Source organism: Notamacropus eugenii, chromosome 6, assembly GCF_028372415.1.
Source record: "Notamacropus eugenii isolate mMacEug1 chromosome 6, mMacEug1.pri_v2, whole genome shotgun sequence".
Lineage (NCBI taxonomy): Eukaryota > Metazoa > Chordata > Mammalia > Diprotodontia > Macropodidae > Notamacropus > Notamacropus eugenii.
Window position 1 is genome coordinate 135,616,620 of NC_092877.1, and position 25,049 is coordinate 135,641,668.

Genomic DNA, 25,049 nt, shown 5'->3' on the forward strand with positions numbered 1-25,049 from the left:
CTCCAGTTTCCTGTCTCTTTGCACAAGTATTGCCATTCCTTCTAGGACACCATCCTGTCTTTCTTGGAAGGGGAGAGGCCTTCTAAGATGCTATCCAGAAGACAGATTGGGGAAAGGCAGAGAATGGAATGGGAAGGAAGGAAAAAAGAAAAATAAATCTTCTCTTAAAAAAAAAAAATCCCTTTCCTAGAATGACCTGCTCCCACTTTTTCTTTGAACTTCTCTTTTTTTCTTTCTGAGTCAGTTGGGCTTAGGTGACTTGCCCAGGGTCATACAACTAGGAAGTATCAAGCATCTGAGGTCGGATTTGAACTCAGGTCCTCCTGACTCCAGGGCTGGTGCTCTAGTCCACTACGCCATCTAGTTGTCCCGCTTCATACACTATTAAGTTGCTAATACTTTCTTGATGACCATGTTAAAGGATGGCACTTTTGTCCTCTTTAGTCTTTGATATTCTAAAGTGCAGCTAGCATTATCACTACCTGATGATTGGGGTTTTTATTTTCTTACCATAGATAGGAAAAAGGCAGTGTTTTTGAGCGTTGGCCAAACTAACCCAGCAGTTAGGAGCTCTAGAGTATTGACATAGAGAGTGCCAGGTTTTAAAATGGTGCTAAATAATATAGAATGTTTGCATATCACCATGTAACAGGGCACCGTCACTCGTTCTCCAGGTTCTTAGTTTCAACTTACTTTAAAAAAATTTTTATTGTGAACTTCTCAAATATCAACAGATATCAGCACTTTAGTCTACAATAACGGGAAAAGAGGATTGTGGATGAAATTATGACATCTCTTATATACAGCTTGGTTTTCTTTCTTTAAAAGTGTTGATTAAAGACCATAGGACCAGCATTGCCTTGCTTTCCTGTGTCACCTGAACTGCCTTCTGCTGCCTTCTATGTATTTTTAAAATGTTTTGCTTTTCTTTATTTTTTTTTTTTGTGGGGGGAGCATCATTCATTGTCACCTACGCATTCCACTCCCATAGTTCTCCTTCCCTTCAAAATAAAAGCCTTCCTTTGAAATACATAAGCATAGTCAAATAAAACAAGTTCACACATTGGCCATGTCCATCTCATTCTTCATTTAGCCCTTTACCTCTCTAAGAATTGGGAGGCATGCTTCATCAGTCTTCTTGGAGCCAGGAATGGTTGTTTCATTGGTCAGAGTTCTTAAGATTTTCTTAGTTTTCTTTTACATTATTGTAGACTTACATGTTCTCAAAGTTCTGCTCGCCTCACATTTCTCCCAAGTCTCTCTGAACGCTTCCCCTTTTGTCATTTCTTATGCCGCCATGCACCTTTCATATGCTCCAACTTGTTTGGCCATTTCCCAGTTGACAGTCAATTGACCACTTTTTTTGCTGTGCCCACTCTATTTTGGTACATATCTCTCTGATCCTTTTGAGATATAGGCATGGAATGGAATTGTCCCCTGGGTGAAAGGGTGTGCTCAGTTTAGTGATTTGTAGGGCATAGTTCCAAATTACTTTTCCCCAACGATTGGGTCAATTCATAGTTCTACCAACAATGCATTAGTGTGCCTTTGCTCCTGTAATTCATCTTCCTTGTCATCTTTTCCATTGTAAAAGGAATGAGATAGAACATCATCAGAGTTTTTTGTTTTGTATTATTTGGTTTTTTGTATTGCTTATATTTGAAGCATTTTTCATATGATTTGAAACTACCTTGTTTATGTACTTTTACTCTCCATTGGGGAATGGCTCTTATTATATATTTGCGTTGGTTCCCTATACAATGTATTTTAATTTTATCTGAGAAGTCAGCTACAAGGACTTTCACCCAGATAACTAGTTCCCTTCTAATTCTAACTTGCTTTTCGTTGCATCCACAATAAACGTTACCTAGCTCAAGAAGATATCTGGTTGGGTACCAATTAGATGAACTAAGAGGACTGGTTGGTGGTGGGATTTCATTTTTGAAGGGAGGGATGGTAGTGAGCTTTGATGAATTCATACTGGGTCATCTTCATTTGGATAAATTCTTCAACATCCTCATACAGCAGTTTAGTAGAGGGTCTGCTTTAATTGTCTCATTGCCTCATGGGCCCTAATATTTTTAGACTTGTCAAGTTGGCTGGCCTGTCTGCCTTTCATTTGACCTCTCTCATTATGCTGCATGACTTATGTCACTGTCTTGTAATCTGAGACCAAATGTATGCTCGGACTTTGGTTCATGATATTGGCTATAAGTATGGGAAGAGAGGGGTAGATCATGAGTTCAGGATTCTTTTTCTTCTTGACTTTCGGACAAGCTGTTGACTCATGACCTCATCTAGTCTCCATCTCAGTTGACCCACATCAAAATGAGCAGTTCGTTTTAATTACAGAATTTTAAGCATCCTGATCACAGTAAATGAAGAAACTCTTTTTATTCGTTTCTTTTAACATGAGTTATAGTTACTACTATCTGACATCCAATCAGGTATGCACACACCTACATGATAAATTTTGCTGAATTTTTTTCTTTTCTGCTTTTTTCAATCTTTGTTCTGAAGGAATGGGAAAAATTTTAAAACAGAACATATCAATAAAAATTGATTTAGAAAACAAAGGGAGGCTTGCTTAGCAATAGCATGGAAAGGTTATTCAGCAAGGATATAGCACTGATTCTGTTGAACAAAGTTCCTTGGTGACTGCCATGGTTCCTAAGCATATGTGTAACCTGAAGGAGGATGCTTCTGACTCTTTGCTGGCTCTTAGTACTGAGACCAAGTCACATTACCGCATTTGGCAGTGCTTACTGTGTACCAGGAACTGTGTGAATCACTGGGGATACAAGTACAAGAAAAGAAAAAGATAATTCCTGCCATCAAAGAATATATTTACATTCTAATGAAAGAAAAGGAACCATAAAAGATGACTGAATCCAAAAGAAGAGGTCCCAAGAATGACGCGTGCCTACTCTGGACCCTTCCTCTAAGTGGAAGTTGTGGGGAAAACTAACAGGGAAAGGGAGCCCCAGGGATAGATGGAGAAGGAGGCAGCTGGAGAGGCATGGTGAGGTCCAGTGGTAAGATTTGTCAGTTCCCCAGGCCAATAAGGATGGTTTCTACACCTTTTAAAGTAGCTAACCTGGATGGGAAAGTGCCTTAGGAAAAAGGAGCCCAGCCTTGTGGCACTGTGTTAGGAATTATTACTCCTATTATCCGGATATGGGGACTACTTCCCCTGGTGCAGATTGCAACCTTTCTCAAGCCTTGCCTAGCCCCCAAAGTTTTCCTATGGTACATAAAAGGAATCATGGAGTACCCAAGCTCTGGAACACCTGGCAAATTGGACATGTATTGATTGTGGACCCATGAACAGACTATCTCAACTATCCTAGGACCAGCCTGAGTGCAGAAACCTGTCCTTTACAAAGAAGACTGACCCTGGGATGATGCATTTCATTTTTTGTTTGTTAATTTCTTTATTTTGAACATGGTAGCCTACTTCTTTGAAGCTGATAATTGTAAAAAATAAAATTTATTTCACAATTCTGTTATCCTGTTATCCCCTGAGAGATGGCAAATGCAGGATTCTCTTCCTTTCGACTTAACCTTACCTTCTGCTATAAAATCCATTAAACTATGACCCATCAGTTAATCTAATAGTGTCTGGTTTGTAGTTTCCATGACCTTTCTTACAGTATATGTAAGGCTATGTTTGCATCTTAAAAGTTTGTATCTGGAAGTGCCATCTCGCCTTTGGTTAAGGTAAACAAATTGATATTGCTTGCAAGAGAACATTTATGCAGACATACTTATATAATACCTGTACTCATAATTAAGACCCCCACCCCCATTACCATCTTTGTATCAGAAGTTTATTTCTTCTTCCCTATAAAGTCTGAGTTAGGATTCACATGTAGATTCCCAAGGGAAAAATGTTCTAAATATCTTTAATCTTCACTTGTGAAAACAACTCCAGGCTATATTCCTGGAACTGGTCCAGCAATTAGAGACAGAATGCCCTGGGAAGATTAATCCCCAGGGTCCAGAGATAGGGACTGAACCTATGACTCACATATGGACAGCCCACATTGATTGGTTACTACCCTCAATAGCAAGGGTTCCTAACCTAGAGTCAGATAGCTTTTTTTTTAAATATGTATTTGGGAAAATGTATAATTCAGTATAATTTTTTGTAATCCTGTATATTTTATATGTGCATTTAAAAATGCTCCACGGACTGCCAAAAGGGGTCCAGAAGACAAAAAGGTTAGCAATCCCTGCTTTGTTAGCTGTGTAGTTTTAATTGATTCACAATTTCTTTTGCTTTACCCATAAAACTAAGTGAGAAAGTTCTCCCTGTTTCTTCCATTTTAACTTTCTTTCTGAAATTTAAATAATACAGTAAGAAAAGAAAAAATATTATGAACTTAAATGTCCACTCCAGCCCAAATGGCACTCAACCTTGATAAAATTGGGGAACAATTCAATTCCATGTTTTTTGTCCTCCCTTAACTAGTTACTTTGTTTAAAGATCTAAAAGTATGAATCAGGGAACAGAAATTTGCCTCCCACCAGTCACCATTCTGGAAGCCCTATAAAGGAGGGTTGGCACACCACTAATTCTTTATCTCCAGGGTTTAGCACAGTGCCTGGTACAGATGAAGCCCATAATTAATTTTTAGTGACTGCCTGATCTCACAGAGGTAGGATAATTCGAACCCAAGCCCTCTGACTTCAGATCTACTGTTCTGGACACTGTACCTCTTTCTTCTTTGTACTTCATGTTGTGAATATAGAATGTTGTTCATTTTCAGTCAAGTCTGACTCTTTGTGACCCATTTGGAATTTTCTTGGAAACAATACTGGAGTGGTTTGCCATTTCCTTCTTTGGTTCATTTTACAATAGAGGAAACTGAGGCAAACAGGGTTAAATGACTCGCCCAGGGTCACATAGCTAGTAAGTGTCTGAGGCCAGATTTCCTGACTTCCATTCAGGCTTAGCACTCGATCTACTCACTGTGCCATCAAACTGCCCTGGTTCAAGTTAGCCCTTCCACTAATTCATTATGGCCTTGAGCATGTGCTAAGTGAGGAGTTAGGACTAAGGTCAAAGGACCCTTATTAGAGCTACAAAATTTTGGTCCAGCTTCATTTTGTTATGAAGAGAGAGCCTCAGCACCCAGTATTTTAGGCAAAGTTTTGGTTGCAACGTTAACTGACATTAGTATGGGGATTTCCCAATCCCTATTGTTATAGAAGCATACTACATACTACATACCCTAACCAAAACTTTGCATTTGTTCCCTCCCTGCATGTGGAACTAGAACTGTTTAGTTCCTTAGGCACTGAGCTGGGGGGAGATGCTAAGGCATCTCTCTGCATCTGTGGATTAGGTGCCCAGGCTGCTTCCATGGGAGGAAAGGAATGGATATGAAAGCAGCCAGGGCTCCTGTCCTCCCACCCCTCAGCTTCCAACTAGAGTTATTCGGAAGGAGTAGGAGAGGGGGCGAGCTTCCCAGTCGAAAATCTAAAAGATGTTATTTTTGAAAAGAAAATTTTCCTTTCATTTTGTACATATGTTTCTACATTTAAACACAGTTGACCAGATTTAGACTTGCCCTGTTGGGGTCATCAGCAGCAGGTTACATATCCAGATCCCTCTCCCAGAAAGGCTACTGGTACCAAGCTCTGTTTTCTAACTCTTACCCCTACAGAGGATTTTAAAACTAGCCAGGTCTTGCGACTGTCCAGCCCTCTAAGTGGGCATGAAGGGAGTTAGATTTAACGTAAAAAAACTTCCCAACCATTGAGGGCTATCCTGAAATGCAATGGGAGGAAGCTGGATGATCCCTGGGTGGGGATTTTCTTTGGAGTGTTACTTGCTGCATCCTTTCCGACTCTGAAATCTCCGCCCTTGAGTGACTGTTTGAGCTGGTTAAAGAAGTGACCAGTAGATGGCATCATTGGACTTAGCTATTTCAGAGAGCCTTTTCTGTTACTGTTTTCAGGGGCTGTTTAACCTTTCTTCTCCCTCTGCCTCCCACCCCCTCAGAATTTTCTTGAGTCCTCAGGCAGCCTCCTGACAGGTGTGCAGCCTAGTAATCCTGGCCTTTGTGCATTGTTCAGCTTTTAATTGGCACATGTGCAAAACCCAGGGACTGCAGCCTGGGGTAACAGCTGGGAAAGATTATTCACAATCTCCCCAACCTGCTGTGCTTATCAGCAAAGAAAATATTCTGTAAACAGATGACTTAGGGCAGACACTCAGTGCTGCTGGAGCAGGATTAAAAAATAGATTAGTGTTTGTCAGTATCCTGAAGAGCTTATTAAAGGAGCTCTGTCTGGTTGGGGCAAGTTTAAGGGTGTGGTTTTTTTTCTAATTGCAAGTACCAGTATTTTTTTTTCAAGTACAGGGATTTTAAAAGCATATTTTAATGAAACTACGGTACCACACACCCCGCCCCCATTGCCACCTCTCTCATAATGAGCAGGAATGCAGAGGAAGAAGCAGGTAGAGTCAAGTTTGGCGATAAATTTTTCTGCCTGTTTCTGTGTGGCCTGATTAAATTAAGCCCATTACAATCATTTCTTAATTTTTTAAAAATTAGTAAAGCATTCATTTTTCTCTCCTCCCTTTCTCCCCCCCAGAAAAGAAACTAGAAAAGCAAAAAAAACCCCATATAATAAACGTGCAGTCAAACAAGAATTCAAACCCAATACTTGGATTCCAGACCCAGCATTGCCCCCTCTCTCATACTCCTTTATTGAGAATGAGACAATGTATAGATGAAATTTCAGGTTCCAGCAGTAGGCTTCCTTATTTGGGATCCGAAATTGACTTGTCTTTTGCAGAATTCTGTATTACATGATTTGAGAAACAGATCCTGAGTACATTTGAACCTTCTTGGACTAAAAAAGAAACAAAGGCTGGTATGGAGTTGAGATGCCAGCAGTGAATAGGGCACAGGGCCTGGACTCAGGAAGATCTGAGTTCAGATTCAGCTTCAGACATATCCTAGCTGTGTGACCTGGGCAAGTCACTTAACCTCTGATTGACTGACAAAATTGGATCCACTGGAAAAGGAAATTGCAAACCATTCCAGCCAAGAAAACCCCAAATTCAGGCAGAGGGTTGAGCACTACAGAAAAAAAAACAAACTGCTGAACAATGGATTTAAGGACTTCTAAAGAAGTTGGTCACATTTCTTTTCTAATTTGACTTCACCTAGATAATACCAGGATACCCTTTTACATAAAGATGTAAAAATTTTACATCTTTATGTTGGCTAACCTTTGGTTTCCTTTGTAATCTTGTGAGGTTTATGCATTTAAATACCTTATTGTGAGGAGGATGAGGGGTCTGTAGACATCACCAATACTACCAGAGAGATCCAGTCAGGTAACAGCATTTAGATTTAATAACAGATATAGCACTGTGCTGATAAGTTTCCATGTGGGTCATGTTGTGAAAGAAGAATCCGAGCAAAAAGGAAAGAGAGAGAAAATAGAATACCTCATTCTGCATTCAGAACTAGTTTTTTCTCTAGATGTGGACAGCATTTTCCCACTATGAGTCTTTTTGAGTTGCCTTAGATCCTTGCATTGTTCCAAAGAGCCAAGTCTGTCAAAGTTGTTCATCGCACAGTGTGGCTGTTACTGTGTATAATGTTCTCCTGGTTCTGCTCACTTCACACAGCATCAGTTCATACAAGTCCAGTTTTTTTGAAATCCAGCTACTCATCATTTCTCATGGAACAGTAACGTTCCATTACAACTTGCTCGGCCATTCCGCAACTGATGAGTATGCCTGGAATTTCCAGTTCTTTGTCACCACAAAAGAGCTGCTTTAAATATAAGTCTGCCAGGCCCGGTGCTCATAAGTTTTGGGGGACGCAAACAGAAGCAGAAGGAAAGATGGTCCTTACCCTCCAAGAGCTAGCTTACGTTCTAATGAGGAAAAGGCAACCCAGAGAAGGGAGGAGAGAGAGTGAAGAACAACCTAGAAAAGGTTAAAAATGCCTGCTTTCCCAAGACTGCACTTGGATCTGGGATAAACTAGGGTGTGGGTGTTGAAGGATTAGAAGAGCTATGGCTTATTTGCCAAAAAGGAGAAAATCTTTCTTCCAAGAAATAGATGGTATTAGATGCTTCCTGAGGAAGGCTCATCATCTGTTAGTGCATTTCCTGGAGTCAGTAGATGTGCTATAACCACAAGTCCCTCCTGACTCAAAGGATCCTGCTGCGTCTGCTTCATAACATATAAGGTAAAAATAATTAATGCTTTCCTTTCATGGGAAGACTGTTAGGGAAGTGTAGAGCCTTTTGCAGAAACTGGTGTTATCTTTTGTTCTCCTCTTATCTGTGCTTTCTCCTGTTTGGTTTTGTGTGTGTTTGAAATAGAGCCTGAGTTTTATTTATAAAGTATTTATCGATTTGCCTTATGCCCGATAATTTCTGTTTCACTTCTGTTCCCTCCCACCCCACTTTTTATAACTCAAGAATTATGGGGAGGCACATTTTGAGTCATTGGGAGGGAAGGACTTCCTGGCAGTCCTGGCTATCATTCCAGGTGGGAATGGGGGCCTTGCTGCCAGGGCAGCGGGTCAGGCAGCAGCTGGTCTCTGGATCACCGTCTGCCTGTATGTAGGAGGGGAGTTTTTTCATTGGGTGGGAGGTGGAGCTGTATGACCTCTACGGGTCTCTTCCAACTCTGATCGTGCGTCACTTGCCTGCTTAAGAACCTGTCATGGCTCCCTGGTACAATGCCAGAGAAATGTCAGCAGCAGTAACAGCCTGTTCACAGGAGGAAGAGCTCGCTTTGTTTGGGGATGGAAGGCTTCCTGGAAGAGGTAGGACTCCTATGACACCATACTTGATGTGCTGTGTAATTTATAGACACGAGCTTTTGCTCACAATCTTGAGAAATAGGAATTTATCTCTGTCTTAGAGAAAAACCAGAAAACAAGAAACTCGGTAATGTGGAACTCAGATTTAGAAGAGATCTGGAATCCAGTTCTGCTTCTGGCAAATCACTTGAATCCTCTGCACCTTAGTTACCCCATCTGTAAAATGGGGATGATAGTGCTTATAGTACCCATCTCATAGGGTTGTTGTGAGGACCAAACCAAGAGAATGCATGTAAACCAGTCTGCAGAAAAGCTGCTTTAAATGTCAGCTCTCAGTATTGTTGTATTTGAGGAAATAGGTCCAGAAAAGTGGGGTGCGCTGTTATCCAAGGCCACACAGGTAGTAATTGTCCATATCTTAATTGTTTTCTTGTTTCCTTATGCATCAGTTAGATGTCACCAGTTAGAATATCTCCCGCCCAATCTTGTACTGACAAAGTGTCCTCCAGTGCTCAGGTAATTTGGATTTATTTCTTGGCTTGGTTTTTCTATTCAATGTCTCTCAGCAATGATCTTTAAAGATTTATATGTCAGCTGGGCATGGTGGTATGAGTCTGAAATCCTTGCTACTGGGGAGATGGAGGCTAGTGGATTTATTTCTCAAGCTCAAAAGTTCTGAGCCGTTGTGGGGCTAAGCTGATTGGGTGAAGGCTGACACCCACGTGATGAGCTGCTTGGCAGCGGGGAGCTAGCTACAAGGCTACGGAGCAGACTGGCCTAGCTTGGAAATGAAGCAAGTCTGAGCTCCTGTGCACTGGGACCCACTGCACTTTCAACCTGTTTGAGGGGAGACTGTATCTCCCCCCCCAAAAAAAGTATCTCCTTGAGGTTCCTTTTGCAGCACTTTTATTTACACCTCGAGAGACTTCTCATGAATTGCTTTGTTTTTATATGTATTACAGCACCTTCCTAGAATTCAGGAGGGCAGAGATAGTATCTCACCACACTCCATGTGGGGGTGGGGGGAGGAAGGGAGATTGTTGAAAGGTTTTTTGGTATTTCTGGTTAGCTGAAATGTAGGTGTTTAATAAATGTTGATCGAACTGTTCAGTTAACGTTAGGTGTGACTATGCTAGGACTGCTCACATTCCTCTTTGGTTGGGTAATAGGGGCAGAGTTTCCAGGGGTGGGGAAGGTGTGGCCTCGAGGCCTTCTAGGTCCTCAAGTGCAGCCCTTTAACTGAATCCAAACTTCACAGAACAATAATACTAATATTATTTATTATTACTATATTATGTGTAGTAATTCTATTTGTATTGTAATATAATTAATTTAATTATTTCTTAATTTAATATTATGTAAGGATATAATAATATCCTTAATATATAATATCCTTAATAAAAGGATTTGTTGGAAGTTTGAATTCAGTCAAAGGGCTACACTTGAGGACCTAGAGGGCCACATGTAGCCTTGAGGCTGCAGGTTCCCCAGCCCTGATTTAGCCCCTTGGCTCTGCCCCCACAACCTTAGCAACACCTTGTTCCAGTGGCTTCTTCTCCAAGAGGAAATCTTAAGTGAGCCCCAAATTAAGGTTATAGGGCTCTGCCACAAGATCATTCACAAAATTAAACTGACTTGATTGCACAAACCCCTAGATTTTTTAACTCCCACTAGAAAAGCTGAGTTTTCACATAGTAAAATAGAAAACCCCTTTAGGGCTGTCTCTCCACACACTCTCTGATCTCAAGTAACAACATGCCCATAGACAATAGGAATGAAATCATTTTATAAGAAGAATATCAAGCTTGCAAAATACCACCAACAGTGATGAATAGGACATAGTTGGGGAATTTTCAGCTCTGCCCAAATGGCTGAAAGAAAGGGAAAAAGAAGAAAAAGAAGATGCTCATTAGACACTGTGCATTGCCACCTAGGCCCATGGGGCCATTCTTCCAATGAAGTCCCCATCCCCTCCGGGGAACCTGGTTGTTTTCCAATCGAAGAGTCTTTCACTTAAGAGTCTGTTCCTTGCTGCCATTTTTGTAATTGGGCTCCTCTTCTCCGCTCTGATGCTGCTTCCCATCTTTGTGCCATGATGTATCTCCTCTTTTCTTCCATAATTAGAAGCAGATTTTATCTATTCTTTTATCCTTCTGGGTTGGACCTTCACTCATACTCCCCCACTCTCTGGTCTGGAGGGAGAATAAGAAAGAATCATTGTTCCCAGACGCTTTTTCTAGACTATCCTTCTACCATCACCTCTTTGAGGCTCACTCACCCAATGAAGATCCTCATAGCTGCTATTTATGGATTCCCCAGGCATTTTACTTCCTTTCTTAATGAGTTCAGCCCTAAAATCTGTGATCTTATGATCTCTTCAGTACTAAATGTTACGGTCTCTTCTAGCTTCATTGTTGACTTTTTTGAAACTTTTGACCACATTGAGCACCCTCTACCTCCTGGATATTCTCTCCTTTGGTTATCAGGACACTTTTCTGTCTCAGCTCTCTTATTACCTGTCTTGAGTGTTCCTAAATCTCTTTTGGTGGATCAGCGCCCATGTCAGTCCACTGATTGGGGCTGAAGGCTTTGTTCTGGGTTGTACAACATTCCCTCCCAGCAGAACTTCATACAGTTGAGATAGTCAACCCTCAGGGAGCTAGTTTTTAGTTAATAGAAACTTATGGTAGGTGCTGCATTCCTCCCTCAGGGTTGAAATTTCACCGTACCTTGCAGAACTAGCAGCTGTATGATTGTAATCTGGAATAATACAACATAGCATGGAATATAGATTTGTATACAGTGTAATGAGGATAATTAATTCAGTGTGCCAGGAAATCACTTTAGGTTGCCAAGTACAGTAGATATACAACAGAATTTGTGTCATAGAGATAGCATGTCAGGTGATGTTTTGCATTGTGCTATGACGACCGGTCTCATCTATAAGCAGAACACATTGAATGCACACATCCTGTCAGTACACACATATCCCAAACCTAAATTTAGTAAACCTAAATCAGAAATGTATGTCAAGACGAAAATAATGAAATAGGAGCCTACTTAGCACGTAGTTATTACTGCTTACATCAACAATATGCAGTTACATGTAAAATACAAGCATAGGTAAACACTTGCCATTTTAGCCTGGTGACACATCTGACCTTTACCATGGAACACCATCAGTTAGGATGGTCACTGGTCACAGAACCCAGATCTCCTGAAGTCTGATGACCCATCTGCCCTCATGCCAGTGCTAGTTGATGGCCGGGCTCGTGCTCCTCCTCATCACAACCACCTGATATTGTCCCCATGCACCTGATCTTGGCTCTGGACAGTTTGCAGCAGCTCAACATTAGGGGATGTGAGAAGAAGGGAAGAGGGTCTATAATGAATTAAAGTGGTTCAAGGAAATTTTTTTTTTTGGAGTTCATGTTCTTGTTGATTTCTACCATATTTGACTTTGCTTTCTCCAAACAATTACATTAAAATACATATGATACATAATTATATGTTAAAATAAAAATCTTTCACCCAAACCAGAAAGAATCAGATAAGAGGCTTTCAAAGTTGTATTATCAGTCTAAAACAATAAAAAGTACCTTATCTGGAGTTATAAGGGCACATTTTGTGTGTATACAAATACATAAGCGCATATGTATATATCAAGCCATCAAGAATTGACATCAGACCACAACCCATCCATAATTTCAAATCCTTGAGATAAGAAATAGTTCTTATTTAGTTAAATATACATCTAAATACATCTAAATATCTTTTCCAGCTAGAAGTCTCAAACTCAGAGGTTAAGTGATTTGCTCAGAGTCCACAGGCAAGCTGTTGTTAGATGTGGATGTAGAATCTGAGTCCAGGTCTTCCTGACTCCACTATGAACTTTTAAGAAAATTATAGTTCCAGACCCTGTCTCTATGTTTATAATATATAGATCTGCAAATAGGCCAGTAAATGTGACATTTTAGACACATACCAAGCAGTTAAAATCTTTACTCTCAGAATACAACTTGAGGAATTCAAAAGTCATGGGAGAAATCATTTTATTTCTCCCCCTGCAGACCAATTTTTCTTCTCTGTGTTACTTCCCATTCCACAGTGAATTAACAAAGGGATGGCAAAGGTAGAACATTTATTATATATAGACTTGTCATCTTGGGAGCATGGTAGGTGGTAGGTGTTTGACTTTGCTTTGGTAACCATCCAGAGTCAATCTGATCCACCTCTGGTTTCATATTCCATCAGTAAAGTCTGCCAAATGAGCATGGCATTTTATGAATAAAACCTTTTGTATTCTTTTAAAGAAGCCATGGAAGTGGGTGTGGGGAATATCTGTAACCTGGTACTACAGAACCATGACCCATCATGCCCAAAAGCTCTTTAATGAAGGGAAGAGCGTCTGCTATACTATTTTTCTAAACTTTGAGGTTAAGGTCATGTGGAACACTCCTATTGCTGAACAGAGAGAGGGACTTTAGGGTTCTAAACCTCTCCCAACAAAGAATATTCAGGTTGGCCTGGTGTTGATTAGAATTCATTCATAAACAGGTTATTAACCTGGAGCCTGTGAGCTTTTATTGATATAGAGTTCTCTCAATATAACTGGGAGTTTTGTGTGTGTGAGATCCTCAAGTATTTTATTTTACACATTTCAAAATATCCTTCTGAAAAAGGATCTCAGAATTTACTAGCCTACCAAAGGGGTCCATGATACACAAAAAAGGCCCTATACTAAAGGAAGCAAGTTGGCATTTTAACTCAGTTGTTTCATTACAAAACTTACAAGGATGTGTAACCAAGGAAAGTATTTCAGTAGGCATTAAATAGCTATCAACTTTATACGTATGTTTTTATTGCTGTCTTTTGTTTTATACATCATCAGCCTTTCCCCGTATCTCTCCCCTCTTCCTCCTAGAGAGCCATCTCATATAATGTGTGTGTGTGTGTGTGTGTGTGTGTGTGTGTGTGTGTGTGTGTGTATTAGCTATTGATTCTGAATCCCAACTTGAATGTTTCAAAGGTCTATAATTTGGTGGGTATGAACATTCCTTCCACAGTGCAGACCAACACCCCTCTGTAACTTTATAGATGGTTGTCCAGAATTGCTTGGTCGAAAAGATCCTTCCCCTCTCCCCCCTCTCCTCTTCTCCCTTCCAATTTAGTTGAGATCATACTTAGAAAACAGATAACACTTTATCAGTAGGCCCTTTCTCAAAGTCTTTTGAGCTGGACTGAACTCACCAGAACTTGAACTCCGTGACACCATCTTCAGGAACTTAGTCACCTCTCTACCTCAGGGTGAGCCATTTGAGGAATATGAGCTCATCCCTAATCGGACCCTGGAAAATCTCCTCTAATCTAGTCATTTTTACAGTGTAAGATGAAGACCTCTGGGAGTCCCCAAGACCCTATTTTGTGGAGGGTGGGAGTGTGTGCAGTCAAAACTATTTTTATAATGATACTAAGATGTTGTTTACTTATTCAAATACTCCTCCCTTTTCTAACCACATCCGTGTGAGGCTGGATTTTCTTCCTAATACTTCAATCAAAAAAAAAAAAATCACAACAAAATTGAATGCAGAAGTGTATCCATTTCTATACAGTAAATAGTGATAGACATAACTTACATTTTTTTTTAAAAAAAAAAGCTTGTTGAGGGAGAGATCCTTACTAATATTTGAGTGTAAAGGGGTCCTGAGACCAAAAAGTTTGAGAGCTACTGCTGTAATCCATCCTTGGAGAAATAGATTTTGTTCTGAAAAAGGCCCTGGACCTAACTTAACCTTCTGTCCTTAACCAAGGACAGTAAATGTGGTATCTTAAAATGGGATGGACCTAAAGCAATCTAGTCATAGAATCAGACATACCTGGAAAAGACTTTAGAGGAAGTCTCAAGGGTAGGATTATTTTAAGAGACTGAAGTGTGCATTTGGCTCCTGCCTTTTCAAGAGCCCTCTGGCAGGAGAATAGATATCCATTAATCAACAAACTTTGAATATGGTAAGGTGACTGACAGGATATAATTCCTCATTTTTCATAAAGAAGGCAGGCAATGTTGGAAGAGAGTCCTAACTGGATACTCGTAAACAAGTCATTCCTCAGTTTCCTCTTCTGTAAAACAGTGATGATAATAGCTGCAGTCTCTACATCTGGAGATTGTCTGATGCTCTAATAAAACAACGTGTTGGAAGGCAGGCATTAAGTGTTATGTCAGCATTGTTAACCTTTGAAGGATAAGGGAAATCAAAGGAAGTATAATAGTTGTTACCATGATTGGATATTTAAAGAGTTCAGTAGAATGCCATCACTCCATGCCCCTAATCCTATGCCCTCTCTAAAAAAATACAAGTAGAGCTTTGGAAGGAGAAAAGAAGGAACTGGACAGACGGGAGAACAGGACTGTCACCAACTGTGTCACTAGCTATGTCAAATACAGGCTGACCCAAATATCTGAACAGCTTTAAGCTTTCATAACTTAAAAAGTATAAATGCTACAAACTTAACAAAAAAAAACACTGGAAGGATTGTTTAAATAAAATGTCATACGTTTATTCAGTTTGCGAATTTTAAATAATACTTTTTTTAATTTTAATTTTAACAAAATGAGGTGGCATCCTTGTCATTCTGAGGTGGCATCCTTGTCATTCTGAATTGCATGTGGGACAGTTTCTGATGACATTTTCTCAGATTAGTGGTTCAGTAAGGAAGACCTCTTCCTCAGCAACCTCAGTTGCCAGATCTGTCTCCTGTAGATTTTCCCTATGGGATCAAGTCGGAACTGTCACATGTGCATCCCAACTGGAGTTGTTGGATGACCTTAAGATTCAGATCTACAAGGGCAGTCCTTTAAGTCAGAGCAGCAGCTAATGAAAGTTATTAGACTATTCAAAATCAGCTAGAAGGTAGATAGCACAAGATGGTGATTATGTTGGATTTTAATAAGAAACATTAAATTTTTGCATAATTAACCTTTCCATTGTTGAATTTTGTAAGTTTTTAGTGGTGGTACTTCTGAAGTTTTAAATTGTAGTAAGACTTTTGGAACACATGTGCACACACGAATGCATGCATGCACACACACATTTTAATTGAACTTTGTAATATAACAGCTCCCTCATCCCATGATCTAGTTATTAATTATGAGGATCAATTAGATGACTGTATGTAAATTAATTTGCAAAACTTAAAAGTGCTATATACATGTCAGTTATTATCATAGGAGTAAAGCTCATAAGAACAACATTGCCAGAGAAAAATAGCCCAAGCTCTTCTTTAGTTTCAGTGTGGGTTTGTTTCTTCAACTATAACTATTTCTAATTTAAGTTTTAAGTTTTTACTAAGCTATATATTTATAAGTTTATTCTTGCTTAGGTGAGAATGAGCCACAGAGAATTATGAAGTCATCCTAGATTAGAAGATCCCCATAAATTTAAATGGGGCAGCTAGGGGCTGGAGTCAGGACCTGAGTTCAAATCCAGACTCAGACACTTACTAGCTGTGTGGCCCTGGGCAAGTCAGTTAACCTTGTTTGCCTCCGTTTCCTCCTCTGTAAAATCAACTGGAGAAGGAAATGGCAAACCACTCCAGTATCTTTGCCAAAAAACAAAAACAAAACCCAAATGAGGTCATGAGGAGTCAGATACTACTGAAACGACTGAACAACAAATTAGTTTAAATGCAGATACTTCCCCTTTTTAATTAGTGGTGGGAGCTAAACAGATGTTGCTACTAATAAGAGGTCATTTTATATAGACCTTTAAAACTTGCAAAATGCGTTACATACATTTTTTATCTTTTGATCTCCACAGTATGCCTTTGTTAGATGCACCTACTTTATAAAGGCAAAACTTAGGCTTGGAGAGATTAGGGGGACTGGCCCTTAACTGTTATTATTAAGTGTCTAAAATGGGATTTGAGTCCATCCAGGATTTCCTAGCTCCAAGTTCAGTTCTCCATCCACTGTACTGCTTGCTTCATAATCTTATTTATTCTAAACATACATATTTGCATGGCAGCACTTAAGTTTATGTACATGTATATGAACACACAAACTTACATGGTATAGGCTCTAGACATCTTCTCTGGCTGTCCACCATGCCTGGAATGCTCTCATTCCTTTACCCTAAATATTGATCTCCCTAGCTTCCTTTAAGACCAACTAAAATCCCACTCTCTCCAGGAAACCTTTCCTAACCCTCTTAACTCCAGTGCCTTCCCTTTGTTATTTCATATTGATCCTGTATATACTTTGCTTTGTTTCTTAATCTCTCCCCCATTAGATGGTGAGTTCCTTTAGGGCAGAGACTGTCTTTTGCCTCTTTTAATATACCCAGTGCTTAGCATAGTAAAGTGGCACATAGTAAAGTGTTTAATAAAGGTTTATTGATTGATTATACACACACATACCTACTGTAATTGGGATCAAAAAATTACTTAAGCCCCTTGGTTTTATAAGAACAGTTACTTCATGCAGAAGTTCATTTAAAGAGTATAAATTAGCCTTTACAGCATCGGACTAACCCCTCCATTTGCAACCTAGAAAATACCTTTCCATGGACCCCTAGAAAAATAGATTTTTGTTAATGAAGATGGCTGCTTTAGCAGCACATCAGCTTCTGTGCTGTGGGGGTAGTCAAAGGTCTCTCTGACACCAAATGGGATGGGTTTTCAGGAGAGGGAAGGGCAGGCTAAGGAGCCCTGTGGATAACTGTGTTTTCCTTTCCTGTAGCGTGCTCCATGAGAAACGGAACGAGCAGGCTCTATGGTGCTATCGCCAAGACCCTGAACGGCTCTGCAGCCACTCAGCACCCAGAGTGTTTGGTGCCTCCTGACTCAGAACAGCTGGATCCCATAGATCCCAAAGAGCTGCTTGAAGAATGCAGGGCAGTCCTGCACACACGGCCTCCCCGGTTCCAGAGGGATTTTGTGGACTTGAGGACGGACTCAACAAGTAGCCACCCACCCATTAGGGTCATGCAGTGGAACATCCTTGCTCAAGGTATGTTCAGTAACTACTGCCCCTAGTACAGCTAAGTTTACTATGCCAGGGAGTAGTGAATATTTGTTGAATTTTTATTATATCCTTCCACTCCTCTTCCTGCCAACATACACATACATACCAGATGTGATTTTTAAAAATATATATTAAATCTAGATCAGCATACTTAAATCTAATTTAAAGAACCACCTCAAGGCCAACGGTGAATTATATGGATAGAATAAAAGGCAATTATATCCTAGGACCTAGCCAAGAGAATTTAAAGGAAGGAGACCCTGCCGTCATCTTTTGTTACCCTAATAACCAAGGTTGCTTCCTAGTAAGCAGTGTGCTCAGGCCATTGAAGACAGTTAAGGCAGGCTTCTGTAGTGCAGGGTGGGGTGGGAATCTTAGCCTTCCTAACCCCTGCTTCTCAATCTCTCTGCCAGATCATTTACAATGCCAGGATCATAGATGCACAGAAGTATTAGAATGCATGTGTGCCACAGATAAAATATAAATTTACAGTGTTGTCATGCAAATGGACAGCACACTTCTTGGAAAGGTTGTATTCATAAGGGGCTATTATTACTTATTTTAAGGCAAAAAAAATTTAATATCAAAGCTGTAATAGTTCTTGTTTTTCTACCTTTAGACACTGCATTATTATGTAAGAGGGAAGCCTTTTCCAGATTAAAAACTATATGTTGACTGTACATATATAAATATATTTGTATAAATATATTTGGTATGCACACAAATACATACCAATATGTACATATGTTCAAACATATATATATACCTATATATACATAATACATTTGTAACTAGTTATGTATGTACATACAGATACATATTAACACTGAGAGAAGTGGTGTAGAAGGTGTTGGAGAAATATGTGACTAGGGAAAAAAAATATAAACTGGCCATGCGGTGAGAGCAAGGGATAATTAATGCATAGCCTGTGTGTGCTTTACTGGTATCCATGCAAAGGCAAGAGGAAGACCCCCGGCCATATCCATCAGATGGACACTTTGGGGTGAATGGATGGCAGAACATGGGTGAGGCCTGCATAGAGTAAGAAGGCCAAGGTGGGTGGAGATCTATATCACTGGAAGGAAAATACGCATCGCTTAGATCAGAGATAACCTCAAGTATTAGAATGTATACTTGCCATAGATAAATTTATACACATAAATATATAATATTGCCTTGAAATTTAGTGGTTAGAATAAGAAATAAAATTTGTCTTGATAGTAACCAATCTTTGACTAGGAAGGGGAAAATCTTGGCAGTTTGATCCAGTTGTCATTAAATAGGCAACCCAGTTTGACAAAATGCAGAATTCTGTAAGGCTTTTTAGGTGATATGGCATTGGAGGGTTGAGGGAAAACACAATTTGGTTGCAAAAGCACAATCTTCTTGTTTTCACCCAATACTTATTCACCATGTGAAAGAAAATATTTACCCCATTCTCATGGTTACATAATGCTTGTGGAGAGGGACCACCCAGAGTGCTCACAGCTCAGATATTCTGTCCTATGTTCTCTCTCAAACAGAGAGGCAAATTGTAACCTCATTCTTTCTCCTCATTACTCTTATCCATAACCTCTCTTAGGTTTATCATAGATGATCCATCCACCATGCTGGGTGGATGCCTTTCTTACTTTCTCTTGACAAGACAAAGATAGCGGTAGAACTGGTCCATTGTGTATTCCATGCTCTTGCCATACATGTGACCAGCCCGTATTCTTTTTCACTCATACATGTCTGTGAAGACATCTTCTATTACAGTTTCCCCCTAGTAATGCCTACTCACACCTACCATACCTGTCCCTGTTGCAGAGACTGTAACCTCTCTTATCCATACAACATATCACTTATAGCTCAAGGGTGGCCACGCTATTCCACCGGTCTTTTGGTCTCGTTAGAGAAGGTAGAAGCCTCTGTTCTTATAGCTGATAGCTGACTGACTTCTCTGTTTCAGCTCTTGGGGAAGGCAAAGATAACTTTGTACAGTGCCCTGTTGAGGCACTCAAGTGGGAAGAAAGAAAATGTCTCATCCTAGAAGAGATCCTGGCCTACCAGCCAGACATCCTGTGCCTGCAAGAGGTGGACCACTACTTTGACACTTTCCAGCCGCTCCTCAGTAGATTGGGCTACCAGGGTACCTTCTTCCCAAAGCCATGGTCGCCCTGTCTGGATGTGGAACACAACAATGGTCCAGATGGCTGTGCTTTGTTTTTTCTTCAGAACAGATTCAAGCTAGTCAATAGCACTAACATCAGGTTGACTGCTATGACTTTTAAAACTAACCAGGTGGCCATAGCACAGACGCTGGAGTGCATGCAGACAGGGAAGCTGTTCTGCATCGCTGTCACCCACCTCAAAGCACGGACTGGCTGGGAGCAGTTTCGATCTGCACAAGGCTGTGACCTCCTCCAGAACCTGCAGAACATTACCCAGGGAGCCAAGATCCCCCTTATCGTCTGTGGGGACTTTAATGCGGAGCCCACAGAGGAAGTCTACAAACACTTTGCCTCCTCCAGCCTAAACTTAAACAGTGCCTATAAACTACTGAGTGCAGACGGACAGTCTGAACCACCATACACAACCTGGAAGATCCGGACATCTGGGGAGTGCCGGCACACACTGGATTATATCTGGTATTCCAAGCATGCTTTAAATGTTCAGTCAGCTCTTGGCTTACTCACTGAGGAACAGATTGGACCCAACCGGCTACCATCCTTCAATTACCCTTCTGACCACCTGTCTTTAGTGTGTGACTTCAGCTTTAATGAAGACCAGGACGAGCTTTTATAGCTTGTCCGGAGCTAAATTTCTAGTCACGAAAGTCTTAACTAGGGAAATGCAAATAAGAGGTTGCTTGAGGGAGGATTCACTGTCTTTCTTTCTGGTATGGCCTTTGGGGGAGGGGAGACACAATTTCACAGCCTTTTTGATTAAAGTCTATCAAAAAGAGGGTGTGTGTACCCCAGTTTTGGCTTGTGGTGTTTTCTCTCCCCTCAGCATTAACTTTTGATGAAGGGGAACCATGTCATTTATTTGGAACTTTTTTTCCTTCATGAGGACTTGGTGCCAATGTGGACTTGCTTGAGTCCTCCCCAACCGAAGTTGGGTATACATATAAATTATCAGGACAACACTCCTATTTTTATTTATTTATGGCATTTAAAAAGACATTAATAGGAAAGGACTGCATGACCACATTATTTATTTATTTTTTAGCATTGCATTGTAAATGACATAAGCAAACATTTAGAAACTTAGTGTGTGAGAACAATACAGGATGTCGTGGAGCTGATGAAGGTTTCATGGCATTCTTCTTACTATAGATGTTTAAACATTTTTGCATTTGGTCTATCTGATAGAACAGTGCTGGTACAACAGGTTTAGAACAGAACATTTGCCCAAGAGTTGCCTTTGTTTTCAAGTGGAAGAGCGGTATCACACGGGGGGAACCTGTTCTTTCTTCCTTGAATCATAGAGGCATTGTCTCTCTCCTGTGTCTTTCCAACCTGTCCCAGGCAGGAACTAAACATATCCATCCACATCCTCTCTATTTACATGTATGTTTCATGCAAAGATGTGAGTTGATCCAAATACTTAACCACTACTTTATGTGTTTTTACTTATCTACCAATTTATTGGGGTGACCTAGTCCTCCCTCTTAATTCATTTGACCTAATTCTATTTTATATATGACACTGAAATTTTTCAAGAAAAGGGTTTTGTTTGTTTTTTTTTGTGGGTTTTTTTTTTTGTTTGATTTTTTAGGAGCAGTTCTAACATGGCGCCTGAGAAAATCAGGGGTCCTTCCTCTCAGTTTGGTAAAAAAGATGGGCAGCCACTTAGGGCCCATACTGAAATTTGTGGTTTGACTAGAAGGAAGACCTGTAACTCTGCACTGGAGATAAGAGTTGGTCAGAATTAACATGTTGCCCCCAAAACCCTACCCAAATAACAAAAAAATGACCAACCAAGTACACTTGTTGAACCATGAGTTGTATAAATGTTCCAAGTTATTTAATAAAATTTTTTAAAAGCTGAGCTCCTGAAATCTTAGTTTTTTTATCTTAAAAGCAGCCATCTCAAGCAAGCTGGTTGTTTTATTTGTAGTCCAGTTTTCTACACCAGAAATGTTCACTGCCCAGTAACACACAAAACATATGTTAAAACGGGTAAGGTAGGTGATTGTCATGTATTTGTCTTCTTGGTAGTTGTTGACATCATACCATCTCAGTCCCAAAGGATGTCCCAAAATGGGAGAGTCTATATTGCTACACTTGATTTAAGTGAGTTCTTTAAATGTTCAGAATAAGGCTGAGGTTATCTGTAGTTATATAACACATGAAAACACAAATTTAGAAGGAGGGACAAGTAGGAATCACAACATCAGGAAGAAGTCATACCTACAGTTACCATTATGGAACCAAGAAAATGGGTTTGTATGGGTGTCAAAATGCTGTTTGAAGACAATATGATTCGGAGGAAGGGTGGAAGTCAGAGGATCATGGATTTTGAATTGGAAGGAACCCCTCAGGACATCTAAACCACTTCCCTCATTTTACAGGCAATAAAACTAAGGTCAACAAAGGTCACACAGGTAGTAGTATGTTAAAGTAGTGTGTTAAAGGCTTTCAATTCAAATCATAACTAAGAAGCTCGTCTACTCTACTACGCTGTCTCTGAAGTTCAGTCCAACTCAGATGATTTGGATTCAGATTCTGGGCCTCAGTTTCATCGTCTATAAAAATGAAAGGTTTAAACTGGATGGTCCTTTGAGATCCCCCTTCCACCTCAATCCATAATTCTAGGTAACTGTGCTAATAGTGTATATATAGTAAGGCAGTGGAGTAAAGTGGATAGTGTCCTAAGACCTGGGTTCAAATCCTGGCTCATATACTAGGTGTCACTGCCAGCAACATCAATTTCTTCCATCGATAGAATGAAGTTAATGATAACATTTACTTCAGGGTTGTTCAAAAGAGGTAACATATAAAGTACTGTAACAGCCAAAATGTCTGCAATTAGAATCTTATGTGCTTCTCACCAAAAAATAACCCAGTGTAAGTACCATGGCACACTAGAAGTGGTAAAATTCAAATCAGTTCTACACAATCCAGAGTCTCACCTTCGGAATTGCTTTTGGATCAAGTAAGAATTATACAAAAGCAGTGTGGAAACCTCCTATACAAATGCAGGACCCACATGAACTTTTTTTGAACAACCTTGTTTAATACTAACTGGATCATCCAGTTGCCAAGTAACCTAGGCTCTATACTGGTTCTTTCTTTTTCTATCTTGTGTGCCTCTTGTGTGCCTTGGTTGTCTCAAAAGTGTCATTGTTCTTCTGCTATTCCCACGGGGCTTAGGAATAAGTAGATATGGGTATTATTAACATTTTCTCTCCGCTCTTATCACTATCTAGCATACAACCTTAAAACTTTCTACCTGGGAACAGGTGACCAACAATCACACGAATCAAAGGAGAAAGAATTAAGTAGTATTGTGGGAGATTTTATATATATATAAATGAATGTTTTGTATATAAAATATAATTTATATATGCATATTTGTATATATAAATATAATTTATATAATCATATGATATATATATATGATGCTTTCTTGATGAGAGTAGATTAGAAAATTGGTAAGATGGGAGTAGTTGTAGGGAGGACGTCTGTGGAAATCTTTCTGCTATGAAACATTGATTGAGCATCTGACCTCCTTGATTTCATGGCGGTGAAACTTTTTCTTTGTCAGGACCAGTTACAACTGAATAGCCATTCAGGCAAAAGAAGGCAGTAAGGCTTACACAGAGATTCTGTGGTTGAAATGTGCAAACGACATTTATTCAAATGTACAGAAAGCTAGAAAGAGTCATGGAGGGGCAGGGATCTAAGAATGGGGTGAGGCAGGCTAAATGCCAGTTTGAACTGAGGTTAGCAGAAACATAAAAGAGGGCTTTCGGTAACTATATAAAAACAAAAGGGAGTGGGGGGCAGATAGAACCAGTACTGGCATTTTAACTAGATGTAGATGGCACTTCTACATTCATTAGGAAAAAACAACAATAAACATGGTTGAAAGGGAACTAGTCAACTGTAAGCAAGGGAGAGAAAGTGCACTCAGCTGCTTTCAGTGGAGTTTGGGTCAACAAATGATTGTTGGCTTCAAGTCCTTAGACTGGGACAAATTAAATCCATGGGTTCTGGGGGATCTGGCAGATATGATTGACAAGACTGTCAGTCATCTTTAAAAAATGGAAAACTGGCAAGAAATAAGAAAATTATCTGTTTTTCCAAGAGAAAATAGATCCTGGAAACTATAAACAATTTTTTAGCATCAAGTAAACATGAAAAACAAAGATCCCAATTTAGTCTTCTGGTAGGTACTTAGAAAGGAAAGCAGGTTTTCCTAAAAAAAGCTCTTAATCCATAAAATGAGGGATTAGACAAAAGTTTAGGGGTTCTTCACCTTTTTTTCATCTCACTAACTCCTTGGGAAACCTGTGGACCCCCCTCCAAATAATGTCTTTGAAGGTATAAGATAAAATGCATAGGATTACAAAGGAAACCAATGATGAGTGAAAAATATATATTTTTTTACATTTAAATTCAAAGGACCCCCTCCCCACATCTATTCTGTGGATTTTCAGGTTAAAAACCCATGGACTAGGTGATCTCTATGGCCTTTCGAACTCTGAATGGTATAAATCAACCTTCAAAGTCATTGCCTTGGGAGGTTAGGTACTTGTCCCATAGATGTTACCATTTTAAAAAAACATTTTAATATCTCATGGACCTACCTTTGATGAGCATTTAGCCTCAAACAATATTACCAGGCTCAGTCACCCACTTTATTCAATCCAATAAGCATTTATTAAGCACCTACTATGTACCAAGTACATAGTACAAGTATAGTACAAGGCGCTGGGGTAACAAAGAGCTTATTACATTCTCCTGGGGGGAAATAGCATATACTGTACATGATAAGCACAAGATATACACAGAGTAAATACAAAGCAGTTTCTGGGGGAGGGGATGCTATGCAAATCAAAATTGAGCCCACCTAACCAGGGTGGAATTAATATGGAATTAGAGGATCAAATGGTGCTAGGGATTCCATGAGATGAAGGCAAGGAGGGAGTTCCAAGCCTGGGTAACAAAAATTTATCTCATTTGATCCTAACAAGCAGCCCTGTCAAGTAGGTCCTCTAGGTATGATTATTC

At 39.9% G+C, this 25,049-nt stretch overlaps 1 protein-coding gene across 4 annotated transcripts in view; it reads left to right on the forward strand.

Annotated features, from left to right (window-relative positions):
• The window catches only part of NOCT (nocturnin), a 32,727-nt gene extending 10,866 nt beyond the window's left edge, over positions 1-21,861 (forward strand). For 2 of the 4 annotated variants that reach the window (XM_072621064.1, XM_072621068.1), the window contains exons 2-3: positions 17,542-17,811; positions 19,778-21,861. In XM_072621064.1, coding sequence (XP_072477165.1) covers positions 17,542-17,811; positions 19,778-20,613 — 1,106 coding nt within the window. In that variant the 3' untranslated portion in view covers positions 20,614-21,861. The other 2 variants (XM_072621065.1, XM_072621067.1) reach the window with 2 other exon arrangements.
• Positions 21,862-25,049: the final 3,188 nt, after the last annotated feature.